The sequence below is a fragment of the Anabas testudineus genome, chromosome 17, assembly GCF_900324465.2.
Source record: "Anabas testudineus chromosome 17, fAnaTes1.2, whole genome shotgun sequence".
Lineage (NCBI taxonomy): Eukaryota > Metazoa > Chordata > Actinopteri > Anabantiformes > Anabantidae > Anabas > Anabas testudineus.
Genome location: NC_046626.1, coordinates 4,324,589 through 4,345,056, shown reverse-complemented (window position 1 = coordinate 4,345,056; position 20,468 = coordinate 4,324,589). Strand labels below are relative to the sequence as shown.

General features: G+C 40.1%; 1 protein-coding gene across 5 annotated transcripts in view; it reads left to right on the top strand.

Moving 5' to 3' along the window:
- Nucleotides 1-20,169, top strand: part of ctnnd2b (catenin (cadherin-associated protein), delta 2b) — a 131,518-nt gene extending 111,349 nt beyond the window's left edge. For 3 of the 5 annotated variants that reach the window (XM_026375508.1, XM_026375506.1, XM_026375510.1), the window contains 10 exons: nucleotides 2,470-2,587; nucleotides 3,244-3,426; nucleotides 6,283-6,456; nucleotides 6,798-6,948; nucleotides 9,038-9,284; nucleotides 11,323-11,416; nucleotides 11,579-11,705; nucleotides 14,160-14,288; nucleotides 14,467-14,543; nucleotides 17,336-20,169. In XM_026375508.1, coding sequence (XP_026231293.1) covers nucleotides 2,470-2,587; nucleotides 3,244-3,426; nucleotides 6,283-6,456; nucleotides 6,798-6,948; nucleotides 9,038-9,284; nucleotides 11,323-11,416; nucleotides 11,579-11,705; nucleotides 14,160-14,288; nucleotides 14,467-14,543; nucleotides 17,336-17,599 — 1,564 coding nt within the window. In that variant the 3' untranslated portion in view covers nucleotides 17,600-20,169. The remainder of the gene's footprint in view (nucleotides 1-2,469; nucleotides 2,588-3,243; nucleotides 3,427-6,282; nucleotides 6,457-6,797; nucleotides 6,949-9,037; nucleotides 9,285-11,322; nucleotides 11,417-11,578; nucleotides 11,706-14,159; nucleotides 14,289-14,466; nucleotides 14,544-17,335) is intronic. The other 2 variants (XM_026375509.1, XM_026375507.1) reach the window with 1 other exon arrangement.
- The last annotated feature ends 299 nt before the right edge of the window (nucleotides 20,170-20,468 follow it).

The window sequence follows — 20,468 nt, the reverse complement described above, 5'->3', positions numbered from 1 at the left end:
ATTTCTATTCTCACTCGGTCATATTATCCCTCCTTTATCCCTTTCTTCTTCTGTCTCGCCGTGTCTCTCACTTACACACACACACATTTTCTCCCTTTTCTCCTGCTTACTCACTGCTTGTTTCACTGCTTGTGTGCGCATATGCTGTCGTGCCAACTAACAGGAGGCACAGAAACTTGTGCTGCCAGACTGCTGAATATGAATTGTGTGTATTGAATTTGCAGGTGTGACACAAATTCAACAGTAACTAATGAAGAGCAGGTGAGCCCAGCTGATCAGAAACACAAAAATATTAATACCAGTTGGTAATCTTTGCTCCCCCCAAGTATGTAGTACAGGGATTTGTCCTGTGATAACAACTCCTGATCTTATATATATGTTGTTTATATAAACAAAAAGAAAGCACCTGCATCTTCTGCTCTTGCAGACGTAGGTACTGTAGGAAACAACAGGTGTTGTAGCATTAATCTAATCCATCATGAGTACATTTACTGAATTATCTGCCTTGGTGAGAGGACAAAGTGGACACAGGCCTGTAAGCTCCCTAAACATGTAGTTTGTGCTGATTTAAAAAAAGATGTGTTGCCATGGGTTAATCAACTGTTGTTGTGCTTGAACTGTTGTAAATGCATACGGTTTTTCTCATTTTCTCAGAATCTTCTAAAAGATAATAATGCTAGCTAATTTGCAGCCCTGTTTCCATTCAAGGGAACACATCAGAAAGATTGATTATGCCAAACTGATGGAATTGAATCCACGATAAGGTAGTAGCCAAAGTAAAAGAAATAGATGGAAAGTATGGAAAGTTGTATTGTTGAAGCACTATTTTTATGTATCTGTTTGTGTCCTGAGTCATAAGTTGCACAGCACACGTGACCAGAGTCTGCTATCAGTGCCCACTACCATGCTTTGTCATATGTATGTGTCTGTACTCAGGTAACCTTGCTTCAAGGCTCAAGGTAAATAAAGCATAGCAAATAAACTACACGTACATCGGCTTTAAATAGCAAAAGGCAGGAGAGAGATGAAGAGTAGACAACAACAGCTCGTCAACACCCTGAAAGATTCAAGCAGTTATTTGACTGTATAATTAATACACGATGCTCATGTAATTTAATAAACGTCAGACTCCACTGAGGGTTGGAATAAAACAGAGACAGACAGTTGCATCACTCAGATGCTCCACTCTAGACAAATTTTGTATTTCATGCATCACAGCATCCAAATTTAAGGTCAGAGCTCTCTTAAAGTTGTTATGGTACACTCAGTGCATAACCTTAATCAACTCAGGTCAGTCCAAATAGAAAGGATAAGACAATTGAGATTGTTTTAGACATTCAAACTAGTATCATTTGTCAGTGAGGTATTTTAAGGTCTGCTCTTATCTTACTGTTACTTTTACAAACTGTATGCTTTGTCAGTGTCACATTAATTTTTCCAACCAGTCCCTAAAGTTTCTGTTAATGTCTGCTAACTTATTGTCTTACACGATAACAAAATAAGCTGATATAAGTCTTTCAGGTGAGAGTATCTGGAAGTTAAGTCAAGGTAACTGGACTTCTTTTTTGTTCATTTTGAAGTGTTTCACTACTTTTCTAAGTAGTTTCTTTATTCTGAGAAGGGTTGATTAGGGCAGTCTGAATTAATCCTTCAGGGTGATTTTGTTTCTCTGCTGAATAGACTCATTGGAGGGACAGTAGGGAATGGGTGGGAGAAAGTTTTTTTCACTCCTAACAGAAAGGAAAATCTTCCCCTCCACAGAGTTGGAGTACTAATTTTCCATGCTGACCAACCACCCTGACCTATTAGAACTGGAAACTGGCAGAACCAGAGCAAGGCTACTACAGTAACTTAAGGATTTGAAATGCAGTGTAAAATACAGTATAATTTAGTAAACATCAGTGGACATCCCTGTTGATATAACCATCTAGACAATCAAACGTATGGTATATTTATCATATAAATATACCGTATGGTATATTTATGTGATAAAATGTGTCATATTGCAACTGTGTAACACCACACTAAGCCGTGTCAAGTCACTAATTAGTTTGAGATGGTGTAGATTGTTATTAGAATGTGGGAAAACAAATGTGACTAATGGAGCTTTGTAAGCTTGGTGCCATTTCTCACTGACACTGAAGGCATGAGCTTCTCATAGCCATCTTTAATGGTCTGACATTTAAAGAGCATTCCCCTCAGCCGCTGTCTCCTCTCCGTCACACAGACAGACACATACATGCAGAGCCAGATGTCCATATGCTTCAACCTACATACATACATACAGTATGTAGTTGCACACTTACTTGGAACTTGTGAGAAGCTACTGTACTAGAATATTTAAGTTGTGTGGATTGCACTGGAGGAAAGAAAGTGTGTAAGGTTTTCAAAAACTGTGCTGCATATTCAGTTTTTTAGTCTTACTGTTAATTGATGCCGTGTACATGTACCTGTGTTTGTGTGTAACAGGAATGTGAGTTCTGCAGGCGAGGAGGCCCGGAGGAGAATGAGGGAGTGTGAGGGCTTGACAGACGCTCTGCTCTACGTCATCCAGACAGCTCTAGGGAGCAGTGAGATTGACAGCAAGGTAACACAAACACACACATACACACGTAACAACTGCCATGCACAAAAACGTCTGTAACCTCTAGCTCATGCAAATACAAAATTACCTGAACAGTTGTGTATACACACTAATATGAAAAATGATGGTGTGTGCTGTAATGTGAGCCTGTGAGCATCCATGTGAATCTGTTTGTGTGCATGTGCGTCTTTATTTACTTCCAGGATACATTGTGAGATTGTTTAGCTACATGTGTGAGTGTGCATGTGTTGGTGTGTTGAGTAGAGGCTCTTCACAAGGAGATGTGAAGATTTTAATCCACAGAAATCGTTCATGAGATCAAAGTATGTGACTGTTGACTGCATAGCCACTCACAACAATAGGATTAGTTTGTGTGTGTGTGTGTGTTTGTCTGTCTACACTATGCACACAGCATGTGTGTGTGTCCGTGTGTGTACGTTTAGGTGTGTTGTATATGCAGTTTGCACTACTGACTGTGTTCATATGTTTGGTGTGTGCTTGAGTGTGTGTGTGTATGCATGTGTCCACGTGCATATATGTCTACTCTATTGTTGTGTTTGTTAACTGTCAATTCTTCGTCACTTTGTCTTTTTTCCCCACACTTCTTTCTTTTTCATCTCTATCAATTCTCCTTCTTATTCTCCCCTTCCCTTCTTCAGACCGTAGAGAACTGTGTGTGCATCCTGAGGAACTTGTCGTACCGACTGGCTGCAGAGACGTCTCATAGTCAGCAGGGGGGATCGGAGGAGCTCGACGGTCTGTTATGTGACACAGGTGGGAAGGACGCAGAGAGCTCTGGATGCTGGGGCAAGAAGAAGAAGAAAAAGAAGGGACAAGACCAGGTTTGTGCTGGAAAGTTAGATCTTTATACAATATGTATCCGGTCATGATTGTGTCTGACACCAAAATCCAACTGGCCAAAGTCAGTGGACTGAAAACAGGATGGATTTAATTGTGACCATACTGTACAGTAACTGGCAGTAAGTGCTAACAGGCTGCTCCAAATGCTCCGTGCGTTTTATGAAACATTTCGTTGTCACCTCACAAACAACCAAACAGTAGTCCCACCTCTGAACCGTGAAATCTTATGGAATACTAGAGTCAAGCATGAATATACAGTGGCAAGAAAAAGTACAGTCCGAATTTCAGTTACACTTCCATTCTATACATTGCTGCAGAATTAAATCTGTGGCCATAATTTTTTTATGTTCATGTTCACCTGTGTTTGAGTCCATGTGCTGTCATACATGTTACAGCTAGCAAAAGCACATCACGTTTTCATTTACCAGTAATGTTCTGAAGGCAGTGTATCTCCAATTGAAGTGATATACTGTACATCATGTCGAGCTTCATATTAAATGTCACCTGCTCCTATGAAAAATTAACACTGGAACACATATAAAAGCTGATATCATCATAAACTAAGTTGAGTTTGTATGGGTTTGTAGCACTGAATGGTATTAGCGGCAGGAACTTACCGCTACATTAAGCTCTGAGGGGAATATATGTCAGTCACCACCTGCACTGCGTAAAGTTAAACATAATCCACACAGTACTCGGTTGAGTTTAAGGTCATACATGCTTCTAGTAAGTGTGAGAGGTGGAGTTCATTCAGATAAAAAAACAATTACAGATATCTGAAACATGCTGTCAGCAAACCACAAGAATGTTTAGAATTTAGCAGGACTAATTTATTATATCGTATACACTCCCCTCCAGTGAGGCCAGTTTCTTTATTTTTTGCTGTAGACTGAAAACATTTGGGTTTAAAATCAAAAGATGAAGATGAGACAGAAGATCAACATTTCAGCTTTTATTTTCAGGTGTTTATGTCTGTATCTGATGCACAACTTAAAAGATAGCGTCTTTTGTTTGAATACACCCATGTAGATTTTGTATACAATACAATAGCATTGACACAGGCTTGTTTTTACACAGCAGTGTCAAGATTTTCCAACTTTGACTTTAACTCTCACAGCTTAGATAGATTTCTTACTTTGTGTACCTTTGCTCAGACTCAAAAATATCAAAGCTGATTTAATATTTCTCTCTGGATTTCCTGGGTCCATCCATCTGAGTGTCATCCTGCGTTTAGTTAAGAAAATTAGCTCTTTTTAGTTGAAGAATTGGCAAAAACCAAACGGCTGCCTTGGAGTAGGCTCGAACCTCTTGTCATGCTAATAAGCAATCAGCATCACATTCTGGTTGAGTGGAAGACATCTTTTACAACTTCTAGTGAAGCTGTGGAAATTGAAAACCCAGCACTTCCGGTGGGTTGGGGTTGGTGAATTGCTCATTCTCCCTTTCAATTCTAGCAAAGACAGAAAAAGGAGATTTTCAAAAAATGGTAGTGATGAGCCAGACCTTTTACTTCCATTTGTCAAGCAAAGCCTTGACGAACATTTTGTGTATCCAGGCAGAACCAAGGAGATGAGGGATCTTAAAGCTAACCCTGGGATCAGAAAATAAAGGGACGAATCATAGCCTCTCCATAATAATAGTACGTAAACCCTCCACCTCTCCATCCCACCACCCTCACCCACAGCTCCACTCCAGTGCAGCTGTGGGTGATTATCATGAAGTGGCAGTTGGGGAGCTTGTTGGAGAGGGCAAAACTCCATCAACTGTGGGGTAATAAGAGGAGAAGAGAGGGAACGTTGGTAGAAAGGATGCAAAGGGAGAATAAGGGAAACTGTGGTGAAGAGGGAGACTGGAAAATACAAAAGGATGAGAGAGAAGAGAGGTGAAAAATGAACAAGCACCAAAAAATGTCTGTTTATTTCAAGGCAACGTGTTGGCTATATTACAGAACAGATGTCATGTGAGATGACATCATTGCACTTGGAAAGGAGGATGGAAGAAAGATATTCATTTCTCAGTAAAATAAACATGTGAACAAATATTAGATAATAACAACTAGTAGGCAGCTTATAGGACGTCAGGAGCTACCTTTACACAGACCACAGACTAAAATGTATTTTTATTAGCAAAGACAACAGTACTAAAAATGAAAATGTTGCTGTTTCTAAAGCAGTTGAAGCAGAACAAGTATTGTACGAAGGGGCGTGAAATGTGTCTTTTTACTTTATGGCTACATATGTGATATCATGCTAATTGTATACCCTAAGTATGTTATAAGGAAAATGTAATTTCCGACTTCACCTTGTTTGGCCTTTTAGCTTACAAATAAGAGATAAGCTGGCTTTATGCTTGATTATATTTTGAGTATGTTTTTACTGTCCTTACCAGAAGGGGTTTTTAGGATGAGGGCTAGGAAATAAAATATATTTGGAAAACATGCATATTTTAAGGTGCTAATACATATGTGGAATATGTATCCTGTGTAAATAATCTTCTAACCAATGATCAGTGATCTACTACTATGCAATGGTAAATGTCAAAGAAAAAAACCCAGTAGTGATGACAATGATTGATAGACTGTGTGTGTATTTTCTCCTAACACATCATCAGTACAGGAGAAAATGTCATATTTCAATTACAGAGGAGACTGAAAAACAAAATGCACAAATAGATGAATGCCAGCTTATTTATACTCTGCTTATGAATAGTAAATCCTCTCTCTCTCCTTTCCTGTTCTTGCCTGAGGGGACCGTGCTGGCACCCAACCACTATCAAGCCTCGCCTCACACAGAATTCAAAATGCTTTTCCATCCTGAATTATGTCTCATCTTCCGCAGTGGGACGGCGTCGGCCCATTTCCAGACTTAGCGGAGCCCCCGAAAGGCATCCAGATGTTATGGCACCCCACCATCGTCAAGCCCTACCTCACACTGCTGTCTGAGTGCTCCAACCCAGACACCCTGGAGGGAGCAGCTGGGGCTCTGCAGAACCTAGCTGCTGGCAGCTGGAAGGTAAGAACTCAGTACAGTGACTGAATCATTGTGACGTTAAAGGGCATCTGTGGAGTAACAAAAATCCAGTGGTTGCCAGAAAGAGAAATTCTAATGCACAGCATAATATCATCTTTACACCTATCATTATTTCAAGTATGTGATAAATTCTGGAGGGACACTACTGGCACCCAGGTGACATATTCTAATGACTGATAATGATTTGTGATTCTAGCACCGAAATTTCCTGTCATATACACTTTTGTCTAGGAAATAGCTTATACTAGACAATAACATTTCATCAAAATAAATGATGCCGCTCTTTTCTGCTTCTAACCCCCTTGTCTCCATTTACTACCTAGTGGTCAGTCTATATCCGGGCTGCAGTGCGTAAGGAGAAGGGTCTTCCTATCCTGGTGGAGTTGTTGAGGATAGACAATGACCGTGTGGTGTGTGCTGTAGCCACTGCACTGAGAAACATGGCTCTGGATATCAGGAACAAGGAGCTCATTGGTGAGTAGTTAGTTCACAGCTAACAATATAGTTGAACAAGGCTAGCACACAGTCTAGGAAAAGTGACACGAAAAATATATGTAGTCAGTGGGTGGCTTATTGCATAATTTCCAAAGCAAATCAGCTTTGCTTAAGCACTTCCTTTGAGTTTTATTTTCTAGATACAAGTGAAGTAATGTGCTTAATTCTCCTTTAATTGAAGATAAGGACGGTGAAAACAAGTGCAGTTATCTTGACCCACTTGGAGAATCACTCACTTGCTTTAATCCATAATGTGATGCTTGTTAAAGTGGACATGTTTAGCATTAGTTTTTTAAAGATCTGTTAACATGTCATTTGGCTAGAGGATTACTTCTTTTTGTTGGTGGATTTGTCTTTAATAATAAAAAAGAGATAATTGGCTTTATAATATTTGTCTGAAGGTTCATTTTTTTCAGCAGATTGTACGGTTACTCTGACTTATTTTCCTTTGTAGACCAAGTGATGCTTTGTGCCTTTCTGTTGGTCCCCATAGCAACAACCACATGCCTTTTTCCACTTACTCTGTCTCATTCTTGAGGCTCTGATATGTGTGTCTCTGTGTCTATTTCTGTGTTTATGTAAGTGAATGCAACCACTGATGTGTGTAGCATATGTAGGTTTTAATGTCAGTTTTATATTGTTCCACCACGGGGCATGCATGTATATTTTGATCAGATATAATGTCCTGCCCTTACCGGAGTTGTGTTAACATGTTGAAACTGCGTTGGAGACACAGCGTGTTGTGTAGTTAAGGAGCAGATACGTGTCCGCACAGACAGGTCCACTCGGACCCCACTGTTGTTTTGTCACTGTACTGTTTAGAACTTGTTTGAGCTCTTCACTTTCAGTGTTTGTATGTTGGTAATAATCTCAATATTACTGTGATGATTTGAGAATAGTTAAAACAAGTTGTGATTCAGTAAAGTTTGAGAAAACTGTGCTATTTACTGCTGAAACTCGGAAAGTCATTAAAGCTTCAATATGCAACTTGAGTAAGCTCAAAATCAATCCCCTCTGCTTCACCCAGTGTCCCCTCTCCCTGCTTCACTGTGCTCTTCTACTGTGTGTTAATTTTCTGCGTTCAAAGTTGCATCACTGAAAACAGCTAATGAGTTGTAGCTACTGTTTATTTGTAGCTCAGTATCCTACTGGATTCAGCATGACATAACATTTGTTACTCATTGTCCCAACAAGTTAAAATTATATTTCACCTCTTCAGGGCTCATGTATAGCAGCTAGTGTCTAGTCTGCAGTATAAACACTGTACATACAGTTTTATAAGTTACTGTATGTGATTTTAATTGTATTTTATTTTTGTACAGTACAAAGTCTTAACCTAAAGTATCTTGATAAGCCACTTCATGCATCAGTATGCAAACATGTAGTGTAGATGTGAACTTTCAGTGGCTCGTAATGTCCCCCTACCACCCCCCCCCCACCACCGCCACCCCACTATGAGGGGTATAGGACAGAGTGGATGAGGCTGAAGTAGAGCAGTACTAAGTTGTCATGAGATAATGTAGTCAGTTTGAGCTCAATGACACGTAAACACACATTAGTTTTTTTTATTATAATTGTTTTATATATATGTTTGTTTTTTTGTTTGTTTTATTCTGATTGAATCAACAATTTAGAGGGGAATGCAGGGAAAGGCTCTTTTGCGTTTTGTAACAAATCTTTATTGAAGTTTCAGGGACAATACAATCATTTGCAAAAAAGGCTCTTTACCTATTATCACCTCAGATTTACATTTATTTATATTATGTCACACTTTAATCAACAAGTTAGTCGATTGGTGTGTGCCATAATGTAGGATTTTTTTCAGTTTTTAGAAACATAACAGACATGGAGCCGGAGAATAGACACTGACCCACATCTCTCTAGAGTACAGATTATTTTTTTACTAGTCCACCGCAGTACCCACCTTCAGTATAAAGCTTGTATCTTGTTTAAGACCACATTATTTTTATTTAATCCTTATTGCCAACTGTATCAAAACCCTTTAACTTTGCATTATTTCACTACAATCACACTGTCACTGTCACTGCCTGTCCAACCATGCTCACAGGTAAATACGCCATGAGGGACCTGGTGCACCGTTTGCCTGGGGGCAGCAACAACAACAACAGCAGTGGCGGGGGAGGAAGCACCAACAGCAGCATCCTGGTGGGAAAGACCATGTCGGATGACACCATCACAGCTATCTGCTGTGCGCTGCATGAGGTCATCACCAAGAACATGGAGAACACCAAGGCCCTGAGGGACGCTGGCGGTATCGAGAAACTCATCGGCATCGCCCGCAGCAAAGGAGACAAGTAAGCCGAATGAGAAGATGCCATATATACATACATTTACTCATAAGTACGTTCAGGGAGAAAATATGGAGTCTAATTGGTGAAGCATGAGGAGGATAAAATCCATTAATCCAGTGGCCAAAACATGACATGAGACACAAGGGTTGGGCAAAAGATGGGTGACGGTACAGGTTTTGAGAGGCTTTGCAGTTGTTTCAGAGCTGTGAGTCACCAGTCATAACAGTCAACAGAAAATAAGATCCAAAAGAAAGTTTGGTCAGTTAGATCCCTGTACACATTTCTACACAGTTTGTTTACCAGCACAGGGTTTGTTTTATTTGACAGTCGACAAGAGAGAAAGACAGAAGACATGGGCAGAGCGGAAGTGTTGCAACAAGGGTTGCCCAGCCAGATGTAAACAAGGGACATCACAGTTACTTACATGTGTCTTTTTCTGCTTCTTTAAATAAATAAATATATTATTGATTGTTTATAGTCCACATAATAAAATGAATGTATGTTTTGCTAGGTTCTGCTGTGTGTACTAATAATTTTTATACTGTACTACCAATGTACTGTAATAGATAAATGCACCAGAACATGTAATTTAGGAAGTAGTAGGGATTGTGAATCAGTTTTACAAAAAAGAAAAAAAAATTACCCCCAAAAGTGGAATGTGGTTCATGTGGTGGCCATAGACAAATGCTGATTCTTCTCAGGTTTAGCGTTTTGCTAGTGTCCTTGTCACTGCTGGTAGCACGAGACAGCACCAAGGTTTGTAGTGTCTCACAGCGCAATCTAAAGAGCATAGAGTAGATACCAGAAGATAACCTGTTACTAAGTGAGCTAGACAGGACATTAGTGCAAAAGAACAGCCGCAGGACCAGAATTTGCTCCTTTGTGCAATAAGGAAGACCCTGCCTACAGTAAAAATTCACCTTCAGCAGGTTACTGGTGTGCATGTTTCTGACCAGACTATCAGAAACAGACTCCATGGGGTTGCCATGATGGCCCGACATCATCTAGTATGACTTGGACTCACAGCCTAGCACAGTGCAGCTTGGTTGGTATTCACAAAAGAGAAGAAAGAGTCTGGAGATGCTGTGGTCAACAATACCACAATAATACCAATGTGCCTGTAACATCACAGAGCATGACCAGCTTGATGGTGATGGTCTGAGGAAGCATATACCTTGATGACCGCACAGACCTTCATCTTACTTACAGCTAACAGTACCCTGACTGGTGTGAGGATGAAATCCTCAGACGTTACGCTGGTGCCATGATGATAATCACACAACTTGGCTAAACCTGTGATTTAAGTTTGATTTTGACTACAGCCGTTCATTGGTTGATGGTTTTGGCTTCCTCTGATTATGTAATGTTGTTCTGAACAAAATATACACACGAGTAAAGTTCATCGAGGTCCAATGTGTTAATTAAGGGTTACCTTATAACCATCTAATCTGAATACCATTGTAAGTCTCATGTCACCAAATTCAAGCAAACACTATACCCTTCTAGAGCCAGTGTTCAGTTTGTCTTGTCTGGGCTACTGTAGAAGTGTCTTTTTAATCGTGTTCTAGTAATCTAAATAACATTTTTGTGTTTCTCACTTTGCATTACTATGAGGGCAGAATTTACAGTCTCCCACCCAAAACAATAACATTTACAAAATGACTGAGAAATTTAATTTAATTTCCTAGACTTAGGAAAGGCCATATGCAACAATTATACCCATAGCCATTAGTCAGCTGTGTCAAATGCCGGAGGATGCAGAATGAAATATTAGCTAATCAATCAATCAAGCAAGCAATTACACAAGTTGGCTGGAGAGCTATTTGAGTGCTATATTTGAGGAGATAAACACATTGTCATTCTTCACCTGTGGTTGTCTTTCCTCATTGCAAGCTGCCGTGAGTTAATGTTGTACATATTGGTTTAGTGTTTATAGTTTTTATTGGCTGATCTATTATTAGGTGATGTTTCTGTAGCTCCCAAAAGCACAAGCCAAACCAAAGGACAATCAAGCTTTATATTGTGTTTTTTGTTTCTGCTGAATTCCCAGACATAGTCCTAAAGTGGTGAAAGCAGCATCTCAAGTCCTGAATAGCATGTGGCAATACAGAGACCTGCGCAGCCTCTACAAAAAGGTAAAGTTTGCATGGCCAAGTGTCAGTCACGTTCATGTTTCAGTAAGTATTACCAACAGACTGGAAACTGAATAATTAGGGATAATGTCATTGTAAGGCATTCATTATATCTGGCACTATCTCTATTCGTTCTTTCCCTTTCTTCTCGTCTCTCTCCCTCAGGATGGCTATTCTCAGTACCATTTCATAGGCTCTTCCTCCACGATAGAAAGAGACAGACAGCGACCTTATTCTTCCTCTCGCACTCCTTCGATCTCTCCTGTACGAACCTCACCCAACAATCGATCTGGTGAGTTTAGCAACAGTGCATTCAAACAAATGCAAAGCTGCTGTCTTCTTTATCATTCACAATATGTGAACCACCAACAAATTATTCAGCTGTCAACTAAATACCTTTCACTGTGCCTCTCCCTGCCCTTGCATTGTTGAAAATTTGAGTTTTACTAAGATTTGGTTATTTGGTCATTGTCACTTTATTTAGTAAAGTTACTGTATGAGTGAATATGACTATATATTGTGACTCACTGTCTTTCATTTCAGTGCCGATATGAGTGTTCCAAAAAGGGTCTCTGTGCATGTAGTTTTATACCTTACAAAAGTGGACATATAGTGTGAGTGTTGCATAATTAAATCCTAACCCGTTTAGAGACCTTTGCACAAACGCTTTTCTCATTGTGATGTTAATATTCTCCATGTCAGTAATAGAGATGGGGTGACAGTGAATTTTTCATATTACATGCAAAAATTGGCCTGAATACTCTGCCTAGAAAGGGAAGTTTAGGATTACCCAGCTTAACAATGCAGGCTTCTTGCACAATTACATAAAGCTAAAACACCTAAGCTGGAATGTTTCGAACTTAATTCTAATGTCAGAGTGCAAACATACTCACAGGGACCCTGTGTAAAGTTGTTTTATGTTCACCAATGTAGTTTGACATGTTAACATTTCATCATCTGGGTCCATTCTCCCTCCCCGGGAATCAGAAAATATGTGGAATTACAGCGCTAAAGGTATCTCTTTGTGTCATTATGAGATGGTAAATCAATAATTGTCTGTATACATAAGAGAAAGATGGGTCAGCAAGAATTTATATGTACTGTAGGACTTTTCTCACAGATGGAAGTTCAAGAACAGGAAGTACTTATTTTATCTTCTCAGTACCCTGATTTATTGTGCTTAAACCTAACCAAGTTGTGTCTGTGCAAAAATTCAACAAACCATTATGTGTAACCAAGTATTTATGATTGTACAGTCCAATATGCATCCACGTCTCCACCATTCCCATGGTGTCAAACAGTGCTGCTTCTAAAGTACCAAATAATGACAAGGGTACCTTTACTATGAGATGCAGAAGCACTAAAAATATCGCCAGTATTTACCATTATGTAATAAGAACAGTCCATCCAGTGTTTGTCAAAAGAGCTCACTAGAAGCCAAAACTGCCAAATGCTAGAACTAGAAGGGCAATCAGGAGATCACAAAGTCAATACACTTTATCCTCTATACACCACAAATGTCTTGAACCAGAGTTGTGGGTGAACTGACCGAATAACCTCCATTTCCTTTCTTTAGAACCTCGCTGCCGCTGGAAATACTTAAAAACCTACTGTACACTCAGGAGACCACAGTATATTGTTCTGTGTGAGCTAGCAGCTAACTACTGCATTATTCAAACAATTTGAAAGAATTTTATCAGACAGTATTTGAATAAGTTTGGTAATGCCACAGACAATTTAACAAAATCACCAGAATTGGGTTTATCAGGCTGTCAAGCAACAGTGGCAATAATGATAAAACACTATGATCTGGAAGCTAGTTTCCCTTTTTTTTAAATTTTGTCTCACAGTTTACAAATGTGCTAGCAGTCACAGATGGCCCATCAAGCCCATTTGTTTAATGTCACTGCTGTGGAAATGTCTTACATAGCCAAGAAAATGTTCTTTTGTATGTAACAAGCCTAAAAAGGCAGAGTATATCAGGCCATGTACTGTAGGTGCTGATCTTACTGTAGACTGATCAGTGCTGTGTTATAATAGACAGAGTAATGCAGAGGAAACAAAGAGACAAATGCAGCCACACAAACAGGCTGCCAGGCTGTATCATTACCAACAGCGACTGTGTAAAGGGCTGTTGATAATAATGGGGATATTAGAGAAACCAATAGCCAGGTTTTCTCACACATGACTTACAGTAACAAAACAGATCTAGCTCATTATCTTTATCTTTTATTATTTTACTGTGGCTGTGTTTATGTAGTCCACAGTTGTTCCTTATGGGTACAATTTGGTGAGTAATGCCATGATAGATGGGGATTAATTGGCCAATGGTTTGAATGGATTATGGTAGTGAAAATATGTGCATGTAGTAAATACAGGTGAATATAAAGAAAGAGGAGGGATGACTCAGTATTTATGTCTTTGAAATTTATGTCTGTTCAAAAGCTAAGAATTTGTGAAGAATGGCACACAACCACAGAATCACGAAACAAACAGCACCTGATGCCCCCGAGTTTTACTTATTCGAGGGTGATAGAGGAAATCATACATGCAGTGCTGTGCCTTTGTTTGGATTCAGTCGGGTAAATGAAAAATCAGTCTGGCCTCACTGCTGTGAAAGCTTGTCTTTCCTGTTCCAGTGTCACACATAATCCAAAGTGTATTGATAGGGTCTTGATGATGATAGATGATAGATTTAAGCTTAAACATAATCCCCATCTTTGTGTATGTGTGTTTGTGTGTGTAGCAAGCGCTCCTGCTTCCCCCAGGGAGATGTTGGCATTGAAGGAGAGGAAGGCAGAATATGAGTCGACTGGCAATGCCAGTTACCATGGCAACAAGGGTGAGCACACATCCCGGAAGGACGCCATGACGGGTAGGTATTCCATGCTGCATGTTAGACACAAACAGACAAGCTGACATGAACACTACAAATATGAATATATTTAAATAGATACATTACTGCCATATCTGTAGAGTAAATATGAACAGCCTGACTATCTGAATATTAACCAAGCACACATCTGAAGTCTAAATCCTCTCTGTCTCTGTAGGTCAAATCTCCAGCGGGTCTTCGACACTACACAGAGGAGCATATGTGTCACCTACTGATGATTTAAAGTATAATCAGGTACAACAATTACTTTTCTGTGTTTTCGCATTTTTAACACACTGCATTTTACAGCCTAAGGTTTAAGACCTTACAAAGTATAACTGTGTACAGAAGTATATAGAAAACTCAACAACCCCACTTACTGTAAGCAGCATTAGGTTACAGTGGAGAGGAAAAACTTCCTTTAGAGGAAGAAACCTTCAGCAAAACTGTGGGTGGCCATCTCCCTCGACCGGTTGGGTTGAGTGGAAAGAGAGAGAGAGAGAGAGAGAGAAAAGAGCAGCAGGCAACAGAAAACATCAACAACAAGCAGGACAAAATTGGGCAGGTCAACTGGATTCTGGAGACATAAAAAGGTAAAGTCTAGTCTGAAATGTGGAGAAGAGTGTCTGCCTCCTGAACCTGAACTGGGAGCTGGTTCCACAGGAGAGGAGCTTGATAGCTAAGGCTCTGCCTCCCATTCTACATTTGGAAACTCTAGGAACCACAAGTAAACCTGCAGTCTGAGAACGTAGAGTTCTGCTCGGAAGATATGGAACAATAAGGTCTTTAAGATAAGATGGAGCCTGATTATTAAGGGATTTATAAGTGAGGAGAAGAATTTTTTTCTCTTTCGCTAATTCCAGTCAGAACTCTGGCTGCAGCATTTTGGATTAACTGGGGGCTTTTTAAGGAGTTATTGGGACAAACTATTAACAATGAATCACAATAATCCAGTCTAGAAGTAACAAATGCATAGACTAGTTTTTCAGCATTACTTTGAGACAGACTACTCGTAGTTTTAGCAATATTCCTTAAGTGGAAGGAGAGATTTCCTTTATGTATGATGTAAGGGAGATGTCCTGGTCAAAGATATCACCTTAAAAAGAAAGGATTGTTGCACAGGGACCCCACAACACACGTAAATGCAGATGAAATAACACAGCAACACTTAGTTCAAGCATGAATTGTTTAGGTTTAATAGAGACTTGGCAGTTTCACAGCATTTTAATAGTGATGCTGATACTGATGAGACATTTTATTGTCTCACAGCAACCAACATCTGCATTATAGACCATTTGCTTGTACTGATTAATGGCACTGAATGACCACCCCAAAAATAATTGTGTCAGGTGGCAGACAAATCCTGGTTTTAGGTAGGAAATACTTTGTTGGGTCTAATTGTCTGAAGGGAAGAACCAACATCTCAAACTGGTGATTGCAGGTTTTTTTTTTCATCATCCCCTGAGGCTTTTAATACGTAGGTCTGGTATTGACAGATACTGTTGGGATCCAGCGATGGTAATTTGCCACTTCCCAATTTTCTTTCTTGGTTCATACAGCTTGTTTTGTCCAACCAGCAGATACGTTTTGCTCAGGGAATATTGCTTGAGTAAAGCAAAGAAGGTGGTGCAGATGGAGTTTTTTTTGCCCACCTTTAATCAAAAGCTTCATCTGGTTATTGAACATTATCTATCACCAATCCGCTGTCACCATTTTTACAGAAAACAGTTAGGCAGTGTATTTAATAGTTTACTGGTTTATAAATATTGGCTGATTAATTAATCAATTCTGTCAGCAGTAATGAAAACAAAAATCCTCTGAAATACAGTATTATTGTCATTACTACCATTGATTTCTTTGCAAAACCAGAAGTTAACAAATGGACCAGGGACCATTTGAACATGCGTTTACGTCCTCCAAATACACATAAAGTAACAATGTGAACAAGGATGCCAGTTAAAGGTCTTATAGTTTTATATACAACTGAGGAAAATGAAACTAGGTGTAGCCAACAGGTAATTGTACCAAATAGAGAGGGAGCTAATATGTAGGGTTTGCTCTTGGTTTGGTTTGGGTATTCATTTGGCAGTACCAGTCTGGTTCAATTGTGTCACATCTAAACGAGGTGGCAAGGATGGGGTTTGGTGTAAATTTTGGGTCAGAGTCTGGATTAGCATTATTGACACGAGGTGCTACTAGTCAGTGTAATTTCCTAAAATTAAGCTTTACAACATTATCCTGCTTTATAAACTTAGAGTAACTTCTTGTTGTCTTCTGCCTGCTGCTTATGTTGTAAAACTTTACCAGTGTGAACTGGACTGGACAGTGCTGACAGAGCAGAGCACACTGTCTTTTAACTTTTCTTACATTGTTTATCACCAAAGCGAGTCAGCAGCTGTCTCTTGTGTTCACTGTTAGTTCACATTGAGTTACCAGTTTAGGGCAGAGTATCAATACCTGTCGTTGCTGATGAAGGCAGCAGGGGAGGGAGACATGTGGACACTGCTCTGCTGGGCACTGAAACTGCAGTGGTTACTATGACAGGGAAGTCTAAGGTGGCTGGATGGGGGCTATTGCGCACTTACAATTAGAAGTCTTTCGCTCATGTTGGGCATAGTTACCATACGTTTTTAGTTTTAATTGAATGCTGTTAACCAAAATAGAAAATGTTTGCAATTTTTGCAAATAGTCTTGCAAAAAAAGGCAGTAAATTAAGTAACTTACTCACCTGCACAGCACAGCTGAAATCAGCTCTGTATCCAGAGTCATGTGCAGTCACCGTTGGTATGCTAATGTTAGCTGCTGAACAGTCAGTAAGGCCCCAAGTTGTTTTGCTACATATTTTGAATTATTGCAGTAAAGTACTTGATCAATTGATGGTCTAACAGCTGCCAACTTTGATTGTTTTCCATGTATCTTGTTGGGTCTACTTTTTTTGCATGGTCATCAGAAACAAACATCAAACAGGTCTCACTTGATGAATTATTAGACCTACTCATCATCATGTCTTCCTTTAGTCAATCCAGTGGTTTCTGCTCTTTTTACAGGTGTCTTCTCAAGGCTTGCCTTCAGAGCCTTACCCTCCATTCCAAAACCCTCCCCCGCCTGACAGCGGCAACTACGAGGACCAGCCCTTCCACGAGAACCAGGTCCACGCAGGAGGGCGCCCCCCACAGGGTGACCTCAACATGCACCTGCAGGGCCTCAAGTCCACCGGCAACTATGTAGACTTCTACTCAGCTTCGCGACCCTACAGTGAGCTCAACTATGAGACCAGCCACTATCCAGCCTCACCAGACTCCTGGGTCTAGGGGAGATTAGGGTGGAACAGAAGGAGGAGGAGGAAGAGGAGAGGATGGATGACAGAAAAAGAGCCGGTGAAGGGGGTAGTTTAACAGGTAGAAAAGGAAAGATGAGAGGACAGTTTCCCTCCCTCCCCATCCTTCCTTGTAGTTCCTGAGTAGCAGCATAGGTAGCAGGATGATGGAAGAGGAAGGTGAACTGCAGGAAGGGAGACACGAGGAGGAAATCTAAGACATTCCACTCCTTTCAGAGACGTCTGATGGAGGAGGGAGGGGGGACAAATGAGGAGCAGGAGCAAACGAAGGAGCGGTCACGCATGTGCATGCACACCACCAACAAAACCGACACATTTTCTTTCTGTGTTTAGTTTGTGATCAACAACTGCTAGAGACAGAAGATTCAGCAGACAGAGAGACCTCCTGCACCCGACGGCCTCTGGATACAGAGCGTGAAAGAGGGACGGACTTTAAGAAAGAGAAATTGAAGGGAAGACGCAATGGGAAAGAGGGACAGCGAAAGAGAAATCAGTGGGCTCAAGGATGGAGACGTGTAAGAGATACCGGGGAGAAACCTGTAAATATGTGGTATAGCAACATGGCTTTTAGTAAAGTGAAGCACAAGAAGCAGAGCTGTAGGACATGTAGGACGTCTGTCACACAAACTTTAGTTTCTCTCTGTGGCTTCAGTGTGATGTATCCTCCTCTGGGCAAAGAACGCTTCAGGACTTTGTCATTTGTAACAGTTTTTTTCTTTTTCTTTTTGTTGTGTTTCTACTTTTTTAATTCTCAATTCCGGTTGTATAGTATTTCATGTACACTGTACATTTACGAAGATGCATTATGTACTGTACATTGCACTATTTTCTGTGTCATGTCAGGCCTTTCTTGACTGGGTCAGCCTCACTTCTGCTACCCTGACTACCCCCCACTCAGACACAAACACACAAACACACACTGTATGTGCACTCAGCTTTTCAGAGGTCATCACAGCCACAGATGGACGTCAACACAGTGCTAACATGAAACACTGGATATGAGTTAAGTGTTGAAGCATAATTTCTGGTAGGTCACGGTGCTCCTCTTACTGCCCTACAGATAGTTTCCACAGCTGCCAAAAGAGCTGAAGAGAGGCTCAAACTGTTGTTGAGCGGCCTTTCCCACAACCAAGTTAACACATTAACACTACAAATCCCCTTTTTGTTCACGAGCCTTTCCTTCAAGTGAAGTGTATATAACCGTGCCAAACAAGGGTTACTTCCCCTCAGCTGAAGAAGGCTGAAGGGGGGAGGCGTTAGGGCCATTGAAAAGGGTCAAAGTTCAGCTGAAACTTTCAGCAGAGCAACCTCACAGTTCTAACAATGCTAGCTTGTAAATGCTTTGGTTTTTCTAAACTGTGTTTTACTGGGACAAAAACTACACCTGGACTGGGGAGAAAAATTCAAAAGAAAACGAGAAAAAAACTAACAAAAAAATAAAAATAAAAACTAGAAACCCACGGAGGAACTGTGACTGGGCGGAGCCTTGCTTCCTCCAAAGTTGTACAAAATTAGTTTCCGTGTTGTAAAATAATCAATGTCCAAAAAAGTCCAAAAAATCTTTTCTGAGAGTGGGCAGCAGTTCTAACTTCATGGTAGACAAAACTGTTAATAGAGTACGGATATATATTATATAAATATAAATATATACTTTTTAATGTGCAGATGTGGACGTCACTTACAGCAGCAACATTATGGAAAAAGACTTGTAAAGAAAAAACAGCTACATGTAGGAATTTTGTTCACTTTTTCATTTTCTGGTCAACACACTAAATTGTCGACTTTGTGTAGTAATGTTGTTGCTATGTGGAGTAGAGTAGACCAGGGCCCAGGGATCCACGTTGTCAATAAAGCAGTCCAAAACAAGGTGCTACATCCGTGAGAAGTATTTCCAGCACGTCTGTGTTTTAACTGTGCCACCCCTCGCATACACAACAAACTACTGATTAGCAGCTTCTTCTTTTTTTTTTTTCTTATATGCATCACAGAAAGCAGTGTTTGAAATCACAAAAGAGACAAATACAATCACAAGTTGAATCCTTTCTGAAAGTGCATGAAACCCTCCAGTTCTGATCAATTGGTCTCATTATGCAGAAATTGCACCCATGAATGCATGAGTATTTGTTGTTGTAAATCTGAAACTAAATGGTGATTTTTTTTTTCTCCATTTATTTATTTGTTTTCTAATAAGTGAGAAAGACCAAATTGTGAAACGTGACAACAGACCCTGGCTCTCCCTACCCACCGCTGTTTAGAAGTCCTAGAGGTCATCTTCCGATGCTTGAAAACAGACTCATCATGTCCCCGCAAAAACACTGGATGAAAACAGATGTACTGTATTTGTTAGTAAGCATCTGGAAACTGACAACGTCATGTATGTCCTTGTGATCCTTAGGCAGAAAAACCTGACTATAAGACCTGTATGGAGATATAACGTCGGTAACTTTTTTTGTCGATAGACCAAATGTGTTTTAAAAAGAGAATTGTGAATCTTTCTATTGCCTCAAACAGATTGAAACTGCTCCAAAAAATATAAACGGACCATCGAAGAACCCTGATCCTGGGAGTCGTTTGTTCTCTTATATATAAAAAAAAAAAAAACATTTTTCTGTTGTTTTCTTTAGTGTGTTAGCACAAGAGTGTTGCTGCTATTGTGAATTTTGACCCCTAACAACAACTACTTTCCCCAGTATTTCTAAATCATAGCTGAGGCTTTTGCTGGAAGTCCCACTTTTCGGACAGCCAGTGCTTTCATCTTCTGCTGTACAACAACCACATTCACTCGCAAATAACTCCATCACAGTCGGTTTTTGTAAGGTTAATGTTCTGTGATGCTGTAGACC